The sequence below is a fragment of the Convolutriloba macropyga genome, chromosome 15 (genome assembly GCF_964194025.1).
Source record: "Convolutriloba macropyga chromosome 15, txConMacr16.3, whole genome shotgun sequence".
NCBI lineage: Eukaryota > Metazoa > Xenacoelomorpha > Acoela > Convolutidae > Convolutriloba > Convolutriloba macropyga.
The window spans coordinates 27,815,458-27,834,861 of record NC_134482.1 but is presented as its reverse complement, the minus strand read 5'-3'; the positions used below and the strand labels follow the sequence as shown (position 1 = coordinate 27,834,861).

Below are 19,404 nucleotides of genomic sequence, written 5' to 3'. Positions count from 1 at the left end.
TCGCATAGTTTCTTCAGTTTGCTTGCAAAGTTTTGAGTAAGGTTGCCTCTGTATTGTAGAGAAATAGTTAGCTCATCAATAGAATTAGTCTTGCTTTTTTGATGCTCTTTTGGTGTTGTTCTTAATTGGTCTTTACCGCCAATTATTATCTTTTCTAGAGTCTGATTCACTATTTTTGAAGACCATTCCTCTGGATATTGATTTTTGGTCCAGCAAGTTTTATCTTTTCAAGAGCCTGATCGAAGGCCAAACAATTAGAGGTTGCATTAAAAACCCTGTGAACCGCCCCTTGAATCACATTTTTCTTATGCTGAAGCGGTGCACAGCTGCGAAAATTCAGTATTATTCCAGTGTCATTTGGTTTTTGATACTAATGACAGGTGATATTACTTTTGCTGCTCACATTTACTTTAATGTCAAGAAAAGCCAAATCCCCAACCATGTTTACTTTTTCTAAGGTAAATTGCAGGTTGTTGTGCAATGAGTTTGCAAATTTTAAATACTCATCCGGGTCACCACGAACCGTTAAGATAATATCACCCACATACATTTTAAACAATTTCATCTCATTATCATGCCCCACTGTCTGTTGATTGCTGCAATAAGTACAAATCCAAACAACATCCTGCATGTTGGCGTATTCTTCATTCGATTTTTTTTGGCATCTTGCATGAAACCAGTTTTTGCATGACTCTTATTCTACTCCTTTTCCTCGGTAAGTCACTCTCCGGTTACAGTCTTTGTACTTCCCGTTTTGGTCGGATCTGGAAAAGTTTTCACTGAGCTCCGGTTTTTGCAGTGATGCCTCAAACGATTTCATCCACACGTTTGCTAGTATTACAGCCAGTGATGCACCCATAGCCAGACCATCTGATTGCACATACCAGATCTCATTACATTTGAAATGAACATTCGTCACCGCAAGCTTTAGCAAACTTTTCATGGCGGACCTTGGGATATCTGGAGCTAGGTTGCTTGAATAGAGTTCTCTTAGAGCTATTTCTATAACAGAACCACAAGGATAACAGAACATCAAAAGAAGGATTCACAGGTGGGTCAACATCTAGTTGAATGTCGTGGCGCCACGAATGACATTGAATGGAGAATTCTGGACGCCTGTCGGTCAGTAGAAAAACTAATGATCATCGAAGCTATATATATCAGCAAGCTGAAGCCGGCACTAAACACACGCGACGAATATAGGGGGAGGGAACTCACGCTAAAATATTAGTTCAAATCATAATTTTGACTAAATGTGAATGCATAGGGCAAAAAACATTTTGTGCATGACAAAACGAAATTTGCAAAACCTCCACAAGAGGGATACTTATGGTTAGGGCAAATTCGGAATAACCCTAAAAATACAAGAACATGGACAAAATCGAAAAATCCGGAATAGGAATGTTTTTAAGTAAATTGATAACAGATGTAAATATGTGTTGTAAATAGGCTAAATATTGTACATAAGGAAAAATTTTCGATTGAATTTTTTAGAATGTTTCCTAGAATTGTTTTAATTGTCATCTCAGACAAATGTAAATACATATTCATTTTATCTTTTAACAATTTGTAAAACAGTTTTAACCTGACGATGAACGTAAAGTTCGAAAACGTTTGTTTTAAGTATTGGAAGTAATTTTAATTTGACAAATTGGTTTCTTTTACATTATTTCTATAGCCTCTCCAACTGGAACGTTGGCGTACAAACCTTTTACGTCAAGAGATACTATCTGCTCGTCATCTTCAAGAGTGAGAGACTCTAAGGCTTTTCTAGCATCTTGCGTGTTGGTTTCAATGTTTGCGCCCGGTAGTTTCTGGAAAAATGGTGTCAGAAATCTGTTTAAGTTTTTGTGGCTGCTACCAGGTATTGAAAGAACAGGTCGGAGAGGTGTATCTTTTTTGTGTACCTTTGCCAGGCCATAAAGTCTCGCTGGTTGCGAACCTGTTGACCTGAGTCTTTGATAAATTTTGTCACTAATTTTCCCTTGCTTCATTAATTGTTGCAGGCTGTTATTGATCTGTTTTTCATTTCTGATCACAAGTTCATCTTTTGCTCCATCTATTTTTTGAAACTGATCTGAGTTCAGCACCTCATCAAGTTTTTCCCTGTATGTTGACTTCTTCATCACACAGAAACCACAGCCTTTGTCAAATGGTACCGCCAGCAAATCATTGGCGTTTAGGTAATCATGCACTTTTCTAGTGAAATCGTTTTTTATTTTTCCATTAAGGGAATCGCCTTTCTCTTATAAATTTGAAGCTGTCATTGATGTTTTCTAAGCTTTTTCTGACAGCTGGACTAATGCTTTGTACCTCTTAGAAGCCAGCGTGGGTTCAATTTTGCCATCGTGGGTTTAAAATTAACATTCAAGAGGATAAATTCGTATTTGAAGAACTTACTGTCCACCAAACATTGTTGGCAATGAAAATGTGAAGTGCGATAACACAAGTTCTGCAGTACTTAACAAAATTTTCCGGCTAATGACTGCTGCAATGACAAATTAGATGTCCATCGTAAACATGGAGACAATCGTTTTTGGCGATAGGTTTTTCATGCTCAGAGGCTCATATGTGGACCGAGAACAGTTGGTTAAACGGAGCTTCGTATGTTTGTCAAATATTGCATGTGGCGTGCCTTGAATTTGTTTTCGAGCCGTTTTCTGCAGTTTTTTTAATGATGTTGTGCAATCGGAGGTTTACTGCAAATTGATTTGAAGATACCTACAGTTCGTGACGCTTGGTGTATCCAATCGCAAACAATAACTCATTTCTCAGGGGTTGGTCCTGGACAGCTTGAAAAAGCTGTCCAGGACCAACAAGCGAAGCAGAGTCTGGGCTAACTCGGGGAATCGCGGGCCTAAAACAGTATAAACAGATCCACTTAAATAGTTTCATTAAATAGTTTCGTATCATGAAATGGGACTGTATCATATGCAAAAAGAATATTCACCACAACTCCTACAGTGTCCCCTGTCAAAAATGCAAGGAATATGCCCACATCAAATGTGCAGACGTCTCGAAAACAGCCAAAAACGTGGAGTGGATCTGTTTATAATGTTTTAGGCCCGCGATTCCCCGAGTTAGCCCAGACTCTGCTTCGCTTGTTGGTCCTGGTGACCTTCAGGAGCAAGCTGGCTGTGAGAGGGGCCGGGAACCGGGCCAAGCCATAGCGGGAGACGTACGCCCAAATTTTCAAAACCCAGTGAACCCCCAAAGCCAACAAACACCAGAACAAAGTTTTTGGGCAGCGCTAGAAAAACCAGAAGACCTGCTTCCTATCTACCAAGAAATCGTTCACTGGAAGCCAAGCTTCATGAGAATCAACAAATGCAAAGCAGGCAACTCTTTTACCAACGCACTAAACGACGCCCTTAAACCTCTTGCAGACCAATCAGCAAATGCCCCCTTCTCATTGCTCGCTGCCATGATCATGCCCCACCTACTGCTCTGCCGGACCAAGAAGGCCGACGACAACTCTGCCAATAAAACGCTAAGCCGACGTCTCGACCTTTGGTTTAGTGGAAAACTGGCGGAACTTTTCCATGAGGCAGGAGCATTGCAAAAACGAAAGCCAGCAGCCAAACAAAAAGTAAGTGAGCCCAAACCAATCAAACGTTTCAATGAAATGATGAAAGAAGGAAAAGTCTCAGGCGCGATGCGAGTGCTGGCCGGCGAAAAAGGAGGAGTCCTTCCATTGAAACACAAGATTGGAGACAGCGATGTTTTGAGTATTCTTCTTTCGAAGCACCCACCTGCATCCTCGTTGAACGAACAGTGTCTTGTTACAGGACAACAACCCCTTGCTTACCACCCAGCAGTCTTCGAAAGAATCGATGCAGCATTGGTTGAAAAAGCTGTCCTGCGCACTAACGGAGCACATGGTCCGTCCGGCTTAGACTCAGCGCAATGGAGAAGGATTTTGACCTGTTTCGAAAATAACTCTGACAACCTTAAGAACACAGTCGCAGCTATTGCCAAACGAATCGCAACCCAAAAACTCGAATCAGAAACCCTGATGCCATACAACAGCTGCCGGCTTATTCCTCTGGACAAAAACCCTGGAGTTAGACCGATAGGAATTGGTGAAGTACTTTGGAGGATAGTCGGAAGATGTATCGCCAAAAGTGTGGATGCAGAACTACGCTCAATAGGCGGAAACGATCAGCTTTGCATGGGTCAGACCGCGGGAATCGAGTACTCTATTCACTCCCTGCGAACCGAATTTGAGAAAGACTCCTGTGAAGCTCTGCTACTTATAGATGCAACGAATGCCTTCAACAACCTGAACAGAGCAACAGCGCTTGAAAACATAAGGAGAATCTGCCCTTCTATCTACTGCGCCCTAAACAACTCCTACCAAACCCCCAGCAATCTGTACGTCGACAAGCAGACTCTCCTGTCCCAGGAAGGATGTACACAAGGGGATCCCTCGGCAATGCTAATGTATGGCATTGCGTCAAGGCCGCTGATAGACAGAATGAACATGGAATCAGTTTTGCAAAAATGGTACGCTGACGATGGCACTGCAGCGGGAACAATTGAAAAACTCCTGTTGTTCTTCAAGCAGCTGAACAAAATTGGTGAAGGATTTGGATACTTTGTCAACGCCCCCAAATGCCAGCTAATTGTCAAGCCTCACACCATTGAAAAAGCGAAACATATTTTCAATAACACAAACGTACAAATCGTTGACGGTGCACGAGTTCTCGGCTCTGTAATAGGGTCTGAAGCAGCCTGCCAGAAGTTTGTTCAAGAGCAATCAGAAACACAACAAAAACTTCTGAAGAACCTAAGCGAGTTTGCCAAATCGTCACCGCAAGCAGCCTATCACTGTTTTTCCCGAGGCGCTCAAAGTAAATTGACATTCTTGCTACGTACAACCCCAAAAGCTGAAACCATCCTAGCTGACTCAGAGAACATCATACGTAGAAGCCTAATACCGAATATGACCGACCAGGACTCCCCCGATGATGGTATGAGATCCCTGTTAAGTCTACCTGTAAAGAATGGCGGGATGGCAATCAGAGCTCCTGACGATTTAGTCCCCGCGTATGACCAATCGAAACTTCTCAGCAGCCCACTAGATCATTTTGACGTAACAACAGCGACGCTACATCAAGAGAGAATCAAAACAGACATACGAAGACAAAAACAAACCCAAAACAAACAGAAGTCAGAAGAAATTCTTGCAAACATGACCGAAGATCTCAAATATTCAGTACAACTAGCCAGTGAGAAAGGCGCGTCTACATGGTTGAATGCACTGCCAATAGAACGAGATGACCTTTGGTTAACCAAAACCGAGTTCAGAGACGCCCTATGCATTCGATATGGCTGGCAATTCAAAAATATTCCCGAGAAGTGTGCGTGTGGCTCGAAGTTTCTTGTATCCCATGCCCTTCACTGCCCTAAGGGAGGATATCCAATAACCAGGCATAATGAAGTAAGAGATCTCTTCGCCGAGCTTATGCGAAAAACTTGTTACGATATCGAAGTTGAACCTCACCTGCAGCCTCTCAGCAATGAGAGCCTAAAACCCGCAACCTGCAAGGACGAGGAAGCACGATTAGATATCTCAGCTAAAGGCCTATGGGGTTCTCGCTTTGAGAAATCATACTATGATGTTAAAGTCTTCAACCCGTTTGCTCCAACAAACAGACGTATTGGAATCAAAGAGAGCTACAAGTTCCATGAAACGACGAAGAAAACCAAATACCTGGACAGAATTGTTGAAGTTGAGCATAGCTCTTTTATCCCTCTGATCTTCTCGACCACAGCAGGAAGCGGCCCCGGCTCCACAATAGTTATAAAACGACTTGCATCAAGAATTGCTGAAAAGACGAAAGACACGTATCCTAACGTCATAAATTTCATCAGAACATCCCTGAGCTTCGCCCTACTTAGAAGCACAATCCTTTGTATAAGAGGCCACAGAGGACAACGCTCTTACAAGGAGGAGTCTTCACCCTGTGCATTTAATGCCGAAGTCAACCCATAAATCTGTACATATAAACCTAATTTGAAACCTAACGTGAACTTACATGTATACTGTTTCATACCAAACTTTGACCTCCAGAAACTGACTGGTAATTTATTCATTTCATTAGCAGACGTGGTGCTCATTTTTCATTCCAACAGCACACAGTGCACTTTGAATTTTCGTCTTTACGATCAGTTGCTTTGATTTTGCTCTTTTTGTTTGACCTCGAATGATGTTAGCACCGTTCTGTTATTGTTGACCTTTATTGAATTCAAGTTATTTCAATTTCTCAGGGCTACGAATAATGATCGTGATGCAATCCGAGCCAATGCAGAATGGAAGCTCCACAGGGTTAATACCAGAAGATTGTTTTTTGTACAATAGGATTGGTAGGCGTTGATATTGCATTGTAGGCGTTGATATTTTCTGCGATCCCTTTAAAAACCCCTAGTATTTTTTAGCTGAACATTGTTAACATCCTTAAAGTCTAAAAGCATATTCAATGATTTAACCTTCGTTTTTTTATATATTGAGCAAGGATAATTGAAATATGTTACCACTTGAATTCGTTAACAGTTGCTTAATGTATGTCGACAAGTTTATGCCGTTTTCAGATTGATGTTCAACAAAGCGACGAAATTACACTAATGTCTCAATAGTAGACTTAACGGATTGTCAATGAGTGCTGAGAACCCATATGACAAAGCTTGTTGCCTAAACAAGTACTACCACTTGTAAGTTATCAAATGATTTCGAGTTGTCTCGGCGAATTGTGTGAACGTTTTGATACAACTCCTACAACTCTCAGACGCACTCGAAATTTTTATCATTCTATGTAGCCTCCAACATAGCAAATCGTTTGTAATTGGCGGTCACAATATCAGTGGGGGTGATACTGTCGGTTTCGCATGATAAATCCTTTTACAACCCCCTTTTAATCCTTTTCTCTGTTTTCTGTTGGTCAAAAACTATTGTCAGAACCATTCTTTTTCTACCAATAAGATATGTTGAGAAATCGCAGATTTCAGACCATTTAGAGCTCTCAAAATTGCAAAAAAACTTTGAAAATGTAAAACTAAAAGCAGAAAGTATTCTTTTATCAACTCTAGAGTTGTTTTTGAAAACAATTAGTCTAATATCTTTGAAACTAACCATTTCAACTACCATTTTCAAAACCGGGAGATGGACATGAAATCAATCAAATTCATCATTGAAAAGTAAAGTTGAACATCCCCTCTTATCTTTTATGTTTGGGTTCTTTATTTTTATCAGAGTAGTTCGTTCGAACTAGTATACACTAGTATAATGCAATACAAAAAAATTGAGAGTAAGATAGTTTCTGGATTGCCAGATTGAAAAATGTTAGAGAATGGTGCATAATTTGTTTTGAACTTTGGAAAATTATATTTTTTCTCTGTAAATTGAATTTAATCTCCTCGAACTGATCTTTTCCCTCATTGAGCGTCTCTGTAAATTAAAAAAAAACTAAATAGTTGATTGATTTTGAAACTCCTCAGATTAGAAACTAAAGTTTGAAAACATAGCAGGACAAGTCCTGACGTACAATTCAAAGAATTTTCATTGACTAAACAGAAAACTAGACATAGAACGGACTATGAATGGATTGGGAAAACTATTTAGAAAAAAAATCCGATCCAAAATATCGAAAAACAGTAAAAATCAAAGTGAAATTGCCGCATGTGAACAAAAAACCACTAGCGAGAAAGCGAATTTTTGTTCAAACACTGTTTTCTCACTCTACTTTAAAATTAGAGCGCAAAAATTTCACGCCGCAAAACCACTCGCTTTATCGCTCCACTTCCTGTTTCGGCGTGACCAAAATCACTACTCGAATTTGACTTCAAAAATCATGAAAATGTGTGAACAGATCTTAAAAAAAATACAGCGCCCCAATACAATTCAAATTCTTTGAATTGTAAAAAAAATTCCTCGTTTTCAGTGAGTTTTTTAAGTTTCCTGTTTGCTTAAGAGCGAAAAGTTGGCAACAAAAAAATTCCTGATAACCAAAGCTTCCAAACGCTACTATATATGAGCTTTCAATGTCAGCTCTTAACGTTGGGTCGGCTCTTTTAAGGTCAGCTCTAAAAACAGTTGGAGGCAGTGTTCAAAAACTGTCAGAAATAAATCCAATTAGAAAACTTAATGTTTGATTTCAAAGTTTAGTGTAATAATTATTTTCAACGACATAATTGCCTCAAAACATCCAATGTTTTTTAATAAAAAAAACAAAGAAGCCCTAATTAAACAGTGACGAACTTTAAGTTTTGACCATTTGCCGAAAATTTTAGATCTTTGTTTGGTGTTGTTCTTGGTATTTATGTGCTAATGTGTTTTTTGTATTATGTGTGTGTGTGTGGATAGGAGAAACCGTTTAGGATTATCCAAAAGCAACTTATATGGAGAAATTTGATTGTGCTGTTTTAAAAAAAATATGTCGTTTTTAGCGGAAAAAAAACAAAAGCTCTCAAAACATTCAAGAAAGATAAGTGTATTACAATATGAAAGGCACAGACACAGAAAAACCAAAACAACACACATGCACACTTATGTGTGTTGTTTTGGTTTTTCTGTGTCTGTGCGTTTCAAAGTTTACTACACTTATATTACTTGAACTTGAGCTTTTGTTTTTTTTTGAGAAAAAAGACATATATTTTGGTTCAAACAGTACAAGTAAATTTCTCCATATAAGTTGCTTTCGGATAATCCTAACGGTTTCTCTGGCAAAATTTAAAAATTGTTGATGCAACATTGAGAGGTATATTGGAAAATTCTGTGCTACGCACAGACTCGCACGAGCCATCTTTTTTGATTTTATAGAAAAACGTACCTGTAAATAAAGGCTAAACAACCTTGTCCAAAGTGTTTAGTGCCAATTTGAGGAAAAGCAACCCGCGTAATGTACCTTTTAATAGGTAACCAAATTATAAGACCAATTGCGCGATCCTTGAATTGGAAACTAATATTTTTAAATGGGAATCGAAATAGTTGAATGCATGCAAACGATATGCAGTAAAGATTTATAGCGCAAAAATAGGACATTGGATAACATTACTTTTCATTGATGCCTTAGGAAGTTTTAAGTTTTGTAAACAAAATTGTTGCCTAACTGTTTTTGAGCTTAACGTCCTTGACTTTTTGAGTTTCGAGTTATCAAAATTGCTCGCTCATTCAGTTTTTTGCTGCTAAACTGAATTTTAATATGCGACAGTCTACTTATCTATTGGTTAATTGAAAAAAATGAAAGTTAAATATGAATATTGGCCTATAATTTTTTCTAATGCGTCATTTGAAGCCCCGATTGCACTCATTGCCCGCATTACTGAAGCAGGCTGCCGGAAAATCAGCCGTTTAAGAAAATCAGAGCAATTAACTCGACATTGTTCTGGTTGAAATATAAACCACCGTTTGACGCTCTAAGCGCTCCGTATGTGCCCTTTGACCCCTGAAGGATTTTCATGCTGATCTGTATTCGATTGCACGCATCAAAAATTGTCCTATGTTTGTAATTCTCCATATCAGAAAAATAATGACAGTTTTCAACCTTTTGTTCTTCAGCGATATTTGCTTTATATTTGCTTTCATAGAATACGTATAATTAAATGTACAAATCTGTAAAAGGAATTTTTTAAATTCTTCTCGGATAGGTCAGAAACATAACTAATTTCTTATACTGCAGCTCAGACAACCATTTGAATGTCACAAAATTGCTATGATCATAGGTTGTCTGTAGGGTGTTTGAAGGACGTCAGTGGTCTAATTTCCGATGAAAATTTTCATAAATGTGGTTATCAAGTTTAGTTCGCTTTCTTTGTAGTTGTAGAAGTTGTTATATTGGGAATCTCAAAGAAATGGAACAAAACGTAAATTCAAAAGAGCTTGAATTATTTTTTATTAATAGCCACACAGCGATGGCTGGGGCTATTATTGGCCTTCTCTTGGTTTTTTTAAATAGCCGCACACCGATAGCTGGGGCTATTCTTGTCCTTCACTTGTTTTTTTTTACAATTCACAAAATTTGAATTGTATTGGGGCGCTGTCTTAAGATCTGTTCACACATTTTCATTATTTTTGAAATCAAATTGGAGTAGTGATTTTGGTGAGGCGAAAACAGGAAAGGAGCGAAACAGCGAGTGGTTTGCGGCGTAAAGTTTTTTTGCTTTAATTTAAAAGTAGAGTGAGAAAAAGGTGTTTGAACAAAAATTCGCTTTCTCGCCAGTGGTTTTTTGTTGTCATGCGGCATTTTGACTTTGATTTTTACTGTTTTTTTTCAATTTTGGATTGGGTTTCTTTCTAAATGGTTTTCCCAATCCATTCATAATTCATTCTAGGCCTAGTTTTTTTGTTAAAATCAAATGTAGATTTCTCGCTTGTGGTTTTTTGTTCTCCCTAGCGGCATTTTGACATTGATTTTCTGTTTTTTTTTTTGTTTTTTTAGCTGATTTTTAAAAATGGTTTTCCCAATTGGATTTCAACTGAAGTGCGTGCATGACGTCATTTTTCGCTCTTAGCAGAGCGAGTTTTTACAATTCAAAGAATTTGAAGTGTATTGGGGCGCTGTCTTTTTTTTTAAGATCTGTTCACACATTTTCATGATTTTTGAAGTCAAATTGGAGTAGTGATTTTGGTCACGCGGAAACAGGAAATGGGGCGAAAAAGCGAGTGGTTTTGCGGCGTGAATTTTTTCCGCTCTAATTTTAAAGTAGAGTGAGAAAACGGTGTTTGAACAAAAATTCGGTTTTTCGGTAGTGGTTTTTTGTTCACATGCGGCAATTTCACTCTGATTTTTACTGTTTTTTCGATTTGTTGGATGGGATTTTATTCTAAATGGTTTTCCCAATCCATTCACAGCTCATTCTAGGGCTAGTGCTTTGTTTGAATTAAAATTTCATTTCTCGCTAGTGGTTTTTTTGTTCACATGCGGCATTTTTGACATTGATTTTCTGTTTTTTTTTTCTTTTTTTATCTGATTTTTTAAAAAATGGTTTTCTCACTTCACTCATAGTCCATTCTAGGTCCAGTTTGTCTGTTTAGTCAATGAAAATTCTTTGAATTGTACGTCAGGACTTGTCCTGCTATGTTTTTTTCATTCGCGCGATTAAATTTTAGTGACACTTGACTTACCTCACTCTCAAAAATGACTTCTTGACTTTGAAATTGACTTTTATTTATTTTAGTTCAAAGAGATAAGCTGAAGTGAATGTGTGTCACTCTAAATGACGGTTATTTGAGAGCACCTAATAGAGTCAGCAATAACATATACATATACTTAATCACAATATAGCATATCAGCCTTCAATGAAAAGACTAATTTTTTGGTCTGTCTTTTTTTACGCTTTATTGAGACTGCAGATCTACGAACCTATTTCGGCTATATTTTGGCAATCTGTCAGCTATGTTTTTATTTCGTCGTCAAGATTTTTGTGACGACCATATGACGTCACAACCACTTCAAATCTGCTTTTTGTTCAGTTGTTCATGCAATTTCAACTGAAGTGCGTGCGTGACTTCAGTTTTCGCTCTTGGAGCGAGTTATTTTTTGTTCATTCGCGTGATTAAATTTTTGGTCACACGTTACTTACCTTACTCTAAAAAATGACTTCGAAATTGACGTTTGTTTACTTTAAATCAAAGAGATAAGGTCAAATGAATGTGTGTCACTCTAAATGAAGGTTATTTGAAAGCAGCTAATAGAGGCAGCATTAACTTATGCAGATTCTTTATAAAAATTTATTATCTCAGCCTTCAGTGAAAAGAGTAAGTTTTTTGGTCTGTCTTTTTTCCCTGTTTTTGCAGATCTACGAAGCTATTGCGGCTATTTGCTGGCAATTTGCCAGCTATGTTGGAATAAATTGTAGTAAAATTGAAAAAAAAACCAAAAGCAATTGTGACAAGTTTCCGTCAGTCTTTGTAAAATCTTGAAACATTGAAAATGAAATAGAACTTACGGCTAATAGTTATCACTGACCACTACATAGCATCGAATCATGTAAGCAATATTCAATCGCTAAAAATTGAAATTTGCAGCCGTATTTGCTGTTGGTTTTACAATAGATACGTTTCGAAACTTGAAAATGCACTAAGATCGTAATCATTGTTCCGACCCCACTTAGTGGGAGGAGGAACTATTTGCCCAACTGAGATTTTTTGTTCAGGCAATTTTGGCCAATCGATATATTCATCGTAGAGTTGCGAGTGGTATAACTAAAAAGCCGTTCAAAAGCAAAATTTGAAATTAATTGTTTTAAATAAAATTCTAGTGTTTTTTCGAGGGGTTAGCGAAGTTTTTGTGAGCATTTATTATGTGACCTGGTTTTGTTCACTTTTAGTGTCATTTCTGTTGAATTGGTGTTTCAAAACTATATTTTTTGCTAAAATATGGAGCAAGTATAAATTCTTAAAAGTCTTTTTTGGTCTCATAGGGGACTTTTACAATCAAAATGCTGTTTGAGCGCTATTTTTTTTGAAAATCTTCTGAATTTTACATTTTTTTCATCTCAATTACAGACAAGTCAGTTTCATTTCAAAGGTCCACTATCGAAAAAACCCATTGGGGTTAAAATAAGACGCAATAATTTTATATATTTTGTTTTTATGGAATAGCTCAAATTTTTCTATGTCAGTTAAAAGCTAATTGTTTTTAATGATTTTGATTTGTTCATAGTTGATTTTTAAAATTTCATTTTATTTCAAACCTTGCCTTTTTTCTCGTCAGTTTGTAACTTGGGCTCATCAATGAGAGGTCCAATCTACGTTAACGTAATGCAAACTTCAACATCTATTGTTTTTTGTTTTATAACGGATTTTTGGCCGTGACACTTCGTTTTCATAAAAAATTTTGCGAGTTGTCAGTATTAGTATTCTTTTTGCTGTCTGTCAACATTTTCCCATCAATAAAAGATGAACTCTTAATGCGAGCCATAAGAACATAAATAAGTTGTAATTTTTTAAAACTGTTATAGTATGTTATTACTGAAATATATAATTTTCAGTTAATAGCCAAGGATTTTATTGGCTTCAGTACTTTGTTTTTGTAAATTGTTTGTAAATAATTGATCTTCTTGTTTCTGTGATTTTGAAGACCTGTCTTATGACTTAATCTCATCAATGAAAGGTCGCATTGGTTTTTGGAGGAGTTTTATGTTTAAGTTTAAGTTTATCCAGAACTTTTTAGCTAAATGCTAATCGTTTTTGACTTTTGAAATTTTGGTTAAAAAAATTCAAATTTTTTGAACTTCGTCAAATTTTTGTCATCTTTTTGCCAACTGGTTACCTGTTTCCTTCAAGCACAGGTCTCGTCTGCTTTCTAATTAAGGACAAGTGAACTTGTGTACTTTTGGTTTGATCTGATGGTAAATAGGCTTTGTTTTTGTTGTGCTTTTAAAATTTTATAGGTGCTTTTAAAATTGTATATTGAATTTTTACTGTAATGATGTTTATTTTGTTGTTTATATTGTCTCTTAGTCCTATTGATGGCAGATCTCATGTGTTAGTAACCATTTTTTTTTGAAACTCATCTATTTTCGAACATCTCATGATTTGGTAGACAATTTGAATGAGCGGAGTTGGTTGGAACTTTAGGTGCGAACGCACATTACCGAGCCTTCTTGCTGTTTCTGAAATTAACGTCATTTATTTCAAGAATTCGTTTAATCTTTCAATATACAATTGTATCAAATGTATTAGTGTTTTTTAGTGAAGCTATATTCGCAGAAATTTTGCTTGAACGTTTGGAAAATTTATCTGATAATGCCTTCACAAAATAAGTCGAGATCTCAATAGTTACAGACCAATACCGCTCCTGCCTTAATGTTAGAGAAGTTTTCAATTGAATCATCTTTTCCAATCTTTAAAAATCAGCTTTGTTCAAATTAGATTAGTTTTAGAGCGAGGGGTATAAATTGATGAGACTGGCTCATAATACGCTAGACACATGTTCCAAGTGAACAAGATAGTGGTTAGACAGCTTCTTGTAGACAAAACACTAAAACTTTTACGAGAGAACTTCAGAAAGTTGGGGTATGTTCCCCCTATACTACTTAAACAAGATGTTTCATCAATAAGTAATTGGCTGAAAATTTGAGCAATTGGGACCCTCTTCGTTCTTAATTGCTCTTAAACGAAGTTCATATCAATTATTAATAGCCGCCCTCATCTCAGCCGGCTATTATAGCGCTCCTATTTTTTACAATTCAAAGAATTTGAATTGTATTGGGGCGCTGTCTTTTTTTTACGACTCGAAGAGGAGTATTGGAGAAGTCTTTTTTACAATTCAAAGAATTTGAATTGTATTGTGGCGCTGTCTTTTTTTTTAAGATCTGTTCACACATTTTCATGATTTTTGAAGTTAAATTGGAGTAGTGATTTTGGTCACGCCGAAACAGGAAGTGGAGCGAAAAAGCGAGTGGTTTTGCGGCGTGAATTGTTTTCGCTCCAAATTTAAAGTAGAGTGAGAAAACGGTGTTTGAACAAAAATTGGCTTTCTAGCTAGTGGTTTTTTGTTCACATGCGGCAATTTGACTTTGATTTTGACTGTTTTTTCGTTTTTTTGGATCGGATTTTTTTCTAAATGGTTTTACCAATCCATTCATAGTCCGTTCTAGGTCTAGTTTTCTGTTTAGTCAATGAAAATTCTTTGAATTGTACGTCAAGCCTCTATGCTTCAGCAAGCTGACACCAAAGCCAACACCTCGCTTATTGTTCGGGAGCATTTCTTCCGCCGGTACTCAATTTCGTTTGATTGCCGCCGATTGACATGTTTACTGCAGAAAGATGAGAGTTGCATCATTGGAAAGGCCATCAAACGTAGAATATTAAACTGATGTTTTTTTTTCTAATTTTGCCGTTTTATAGAATTTAGGGCGAGTTCAAATTTTGCATATTTTAGCTTCAGAGAACTTTACGGTCCCATTTAACTTGCGTGATACTTTACCCAGAATTAATGTTTAAGAATTTTTAGAAAATCCTTTGAGGTTAAAAATGTGTGGCTTTAAGTTTTGGTATCCTTCTTTTTTTGAATCGACGCCTTATCAGTGATTTTAAGCTTAAAATAGCCAATTTGTTAAAATATAAAGTAGCTCTTGTAAGAGGGCATACATAATCCTGCTTGCTTAGTTTTGGAGTTTATAAGTTTTCGTAGATTGAGCCAGAGTTAGTTTGGAGGTTTATCCCATTTTAAACTGACTTTTTAAAAATGAATAGCAGTATCTAAAAAAAATTGTTGTAGTTTTTGGCATTTGTGCTAAATAGTTCCTTCGCGCGCTTGAGTAATTTGACTTTTCGTCATAAGAAAGTTGATAAGTTGGTGAAGCTTGAGGTATTAAGTCTCTATGTAGCTCTCAAAGCTATCGCAAGCTCTGGGTGTACGATATACCGAAGCTACTCATGAAGAGCAATTTGTTGGCTTTGGATGCCACCCTTTTTTATCTGCCTTCTCCCCGCCCCGTCTAAGCCAGTGCTGCTAGCCAACTACAAAAAATGCAAACCCTCACCTGTAGTTAGAAAGGTGTTTAATAGCCGCTTCAGCTTATCAGTCAGCTATTATAGTGGTCCTATTTATTACAATTCAAAGAATTTGAATTGTATTGGGGAGCTCAGTTTTGAAGATCTGATCTGTTCACACATTTTCATGATTTTTGAAGTCAATTTGTTGTAGTGATTTTGGTCTCGCGGATACAGGAAGTGGAGCGAAAAAGCGACTGGTTTTGTGGCGTGAAGTTTTTTATCTCTAATTTTAAAGTAGAATGAGAAAACGGTGTTTGAACAAAAATTGGCTTTCTCGCTAGTGGTTTTTTGTTCACATGCGGCAATTTGACTTTGATTTTGACTGTTTTTCGTTTTTTTGGATCGGATTTTTTCTAAAAAATTTTACCAATCCATTCATAGTCCGCTCTAGGTCTAGTTTTCTGTTTAGTTAATGAAAATTCTTTGAATTGTACGTCAGGACTTGTCCTGCTGTTTTTTTTTAATCAATTTTATTGGAGTGAATTTTGAAGCGGGAAATGAAACGCGTGAAAAAATTTGGAGTGATTTGGTTGCTGAACAAAAGTAAAGAGCGGAGCGAAAAGAGTGGTTTTTTGTTCATACAGCTGTTTTTGAGAGAGCGAGAAATTGATGTGTGAAAAAATTTTCTCTGAGCGAGCGAAATTTTTTTGTGCACGTGCGGCTTTTAAAAGCAGGTTTTTTTTGCAATTTTCTTGTTTATGAGGTTTGATTATGATATTGTATTGGATTTGGGCTTGTTCTGATAGGCATTGAAGGTTTCAAGTAGTTAATTTGAGTTTTATGCAAATTTAGAGGTTTTTGATCAGTTTTGCTGATTTTTCGACGAAATTTAATGTATTTTGGCCTTTTGTTTTGTTTTACTGCTTTAAGTACAATTTGCATAGAAGCTCGTTACTCAAGGATTATTAGGGATAAAAATTGATTTTAATTTTGTTGTTATAAAACATTTTTCTGAAGAAAAATGATAGAAAAATTTGGAATTTTTTAACCACTTTTTTAAATTTTTGGCTTTCGTTTTTTTTCAGTGGTAGACAATTTCTTTAGCTTGTTATGACTTGCCCTTTTTTTGCGAGCTTTTCATTGCTCTATTTGCTCAAAGTGACTTTATTTGTCTTTATTTTTTCTTGTAAATTTAAAAAAACACCTTACTTTTTCTCGTTTTTTATCTGTTCAATTTGGTTTTAAATATCGTTTCTGTTCTTCCTCAACCTTTGATAGCATTTAGGGAGTTTTCTAGTGGAAGTCAAATGTTGTAGCTCTTTTTGATGTCTCTCATTCTGATTGATATTAGTTTCGAGTTGTTTTTGTTAAAGAAAATCGAGTAAATCAGAGCAAATTTTGGCCACTTTTTGTCTTTTTTCTTTCTAAGTTTATTGCCTATTTCTTCCAATTTAATGTTTTTTGTTGGTAATTTTTTCTCAAAAAAGAGCATTTTTGTGGGTGTCGGTACTATGAATTTGCACTTGAAGGCTTAGCAGGGCTGTTTTCATTTAAACAAATTATAGAAATCTCTAATTCGTTAAAGAGTTTTTCTTAGTATTTTTTTTTATTTTGTTGTTTAACGTTTCTCTGCAAGTACTAGGTGGGCGATTGATCTAGCCAAATATATAACTAATTGATTTCTATGAGTTATGGAGGGGAAGCTGCATATTATCTTTTTGTAGAGAATTTTGTTTGGATTTTTAGAGAATATTATTTTTTCATTTGGTCCTTTGTCAAGTTTCCAGTACTCCAGTGTTTTCTTTGTGAATTGGTAACACTGTCTGTCGATTGATAATATGCTGGTGATGCATCTGATTAGTGAGAATAGTCAGATTTCTACTTCGAGTCGTTTCCGGAATTCTTCCGGCTATGTTTTCTTTTTAAGATCTGTTCACACATTTTCATGATTTTGAAGTCAAATCGGAGTGGTGATTTTGGTCACGCCGAAATAGGAAATGGAGCGAAAAAGCGAGTGGTTTTGCGGCGTGAAATTTTTTCACTCTAATTTTAAAGTAGAGTGAGAAAACGGTGTTTGAAAAAAAATTCGGTTTCTCGGTTGTTCACATGCGGCAATTTCACTCTGATTTTTACTGTTTTTTCGATTTTTTGGATCGGATTTTTTCTAAGTAGTTTTCCCAATCTATTCATGGCTCATTCTGGACCTAGTTTTTTGTTAGAATAAAAATTACATATCCCAGTAGTGGTTTTTTGTTCTCCCTAGCAGCATTTTGACATTGATTTTCTGTCTTTTTTTTTTAAATTTTTTTTCATCTGATTTTTTTTTAGAAATGGTTTTCCCAATTCACTCATTGTCCGTTCTAGGTCTAGTTGTTTGTTAAGTCAATGAAATTTCTTCAAATTGTACGCCAGGACTTGTCCTGCTATGTTTTTTTAATTCGTTGAATAAAAAAAATATTTCGCTTTACCTCATTTTGCCGCTTTTTTAACATTTTGCGTGATATCTTTTTGACTTCTCTAGTCTAGTTTCTCTCTTTTCTCATTCTGCTAAAAGTGATTTTGAACATCAGTTGCTCAGCAAAGCAATTCAATATGAGCAGAGTCAGTATAAAAAATTGAAGTCAGAAGTAGAAACGGGATAAACCCATAAAGCCCAATTTTAGATGCCCGCTATTTGAACGTCGTTCCTATAAGTCTTAGTTACCATCTCTAATGCTTATTGGTGTTGATAGTAGCCCCTGTAGCCTCTCTTTAAGAAACAGAAGTACGTTATGTTTAACTACGAAATGCCATCAAAATAAATCGGACTTAAAAAATGTTTTTGTACAAAATACTTTTTTTTTCAATATCTTTTCTTTCAATCCCAATCATGCTTATTGGAATCAACGGCGGCTATTTTCCGGCAATCTGCCGGGTATGTTTTGTAAATGTGTGTCTTTTTTATGCAAATTTATGCTTGACAATTTTGCGCTTTTCTAGAACATTCTTTGACTTCTCAAGTGACTTTTTCACGCTTTCGTTTTTCATTTTTGTGTGATTCTTTTTGAGTGTTTAGTGCGGTTGTTTTTGGATCGGGAGGACAGTGGTTCGAATCCCGGCGGGGAAAGGTTTTTTGCACCCATAAAGAAGAATTGATCTAGGCTACAGCCCCTGAATTAAATTGGCTCGCCTGTTGTTCGTTCAAGAGCAATTCTTCCGACATTTGTCGGTTTATGTTTGAGAAATTTAAACATTTTTTTTGTAGAAATTCTGTGATTTGAGAATGGATGTAACAATCAGCCATCTATTGCATGCGTGCAAAATTTGTTTTCAGACTACCATGCATTACACGACTAAAATGCAAATTTAAATCAACAAGAGACAATATTTTTTAGTCTACCTGAATAGATCAAACTCAAATTTGACTCCTTATGGTATTTTAGTCTCGTGCAAAATTTACACCTCTATGATTTTTCAAAACTGGTACTGAAGGAAATAGGTAATTGCCTTGAAACTTTGAAATGAATATTTAAACCACAAAGCCAGAGCAAATTAATTGCTTAGAGATACTCTGCGAAGCATGAGAAATTTGTCTATGAGAGCGAAAATGGAATAAATTGTTAAATTTTCTCGACTAAACGTTTTTGAACAATTATCAGCAATGTTAAACCAAGCATGCAAAATTTTGCCAATCAGTTCTTTGATAATTACAAATTAGGCCATGCTAATATGTTCGCTCTCAGTTAGGTTCAAGATGACTTAGATATAATTGATAATTGCATGAAATACGGCAAATTAACTTCTGAACCATCAAAATGCAAACAGTTAGTTGCTTTGCAAAAATTTAGATTTAAAGTTTCTGTGACAAAAACTTACATCAGTAAAAAAATCAGTATCAGTATTTACCTATTTACATCAGTATCAATTGGACGTATATAGGTATGAGCGCTGATAGCATGTTAAAATACAAATTGCTAATCAGT

The 19,404-nt window shown here is 36.2% G+C and overlaps 1 protein-coding gene across 2 annotated transcripts in view; it reads left to right on the top strand.

Annotated features, from left to right (window-relative positions):
* Nucleotides 1-6,592: 6,592 nt before the first annotated feature.
* LOC142354452 (ATP-binding cassette subfamily C member 4-like) overlaps nt 6,593-19,404 on the top strand; it is a 91,723-nt gene continuing 78,911 nt past the window's right edge. The window contains exon 1 of one of the 2 annotated variants that reach the window (XM_075406750.1): nt 6,593-6,714. In XM_075406750.1, the coding sequence (XP_075262865.1) occupies nt 6,659-6,714 (56 nt within the window). In that variant the 5' untranslated portion in view covers nt 6,593-6,658. The remainder of the gene's footprint in view (nt 6,715-19,404) is intronic. The other variant, XM_075406751.1, reaches the window with a different exon arrangement.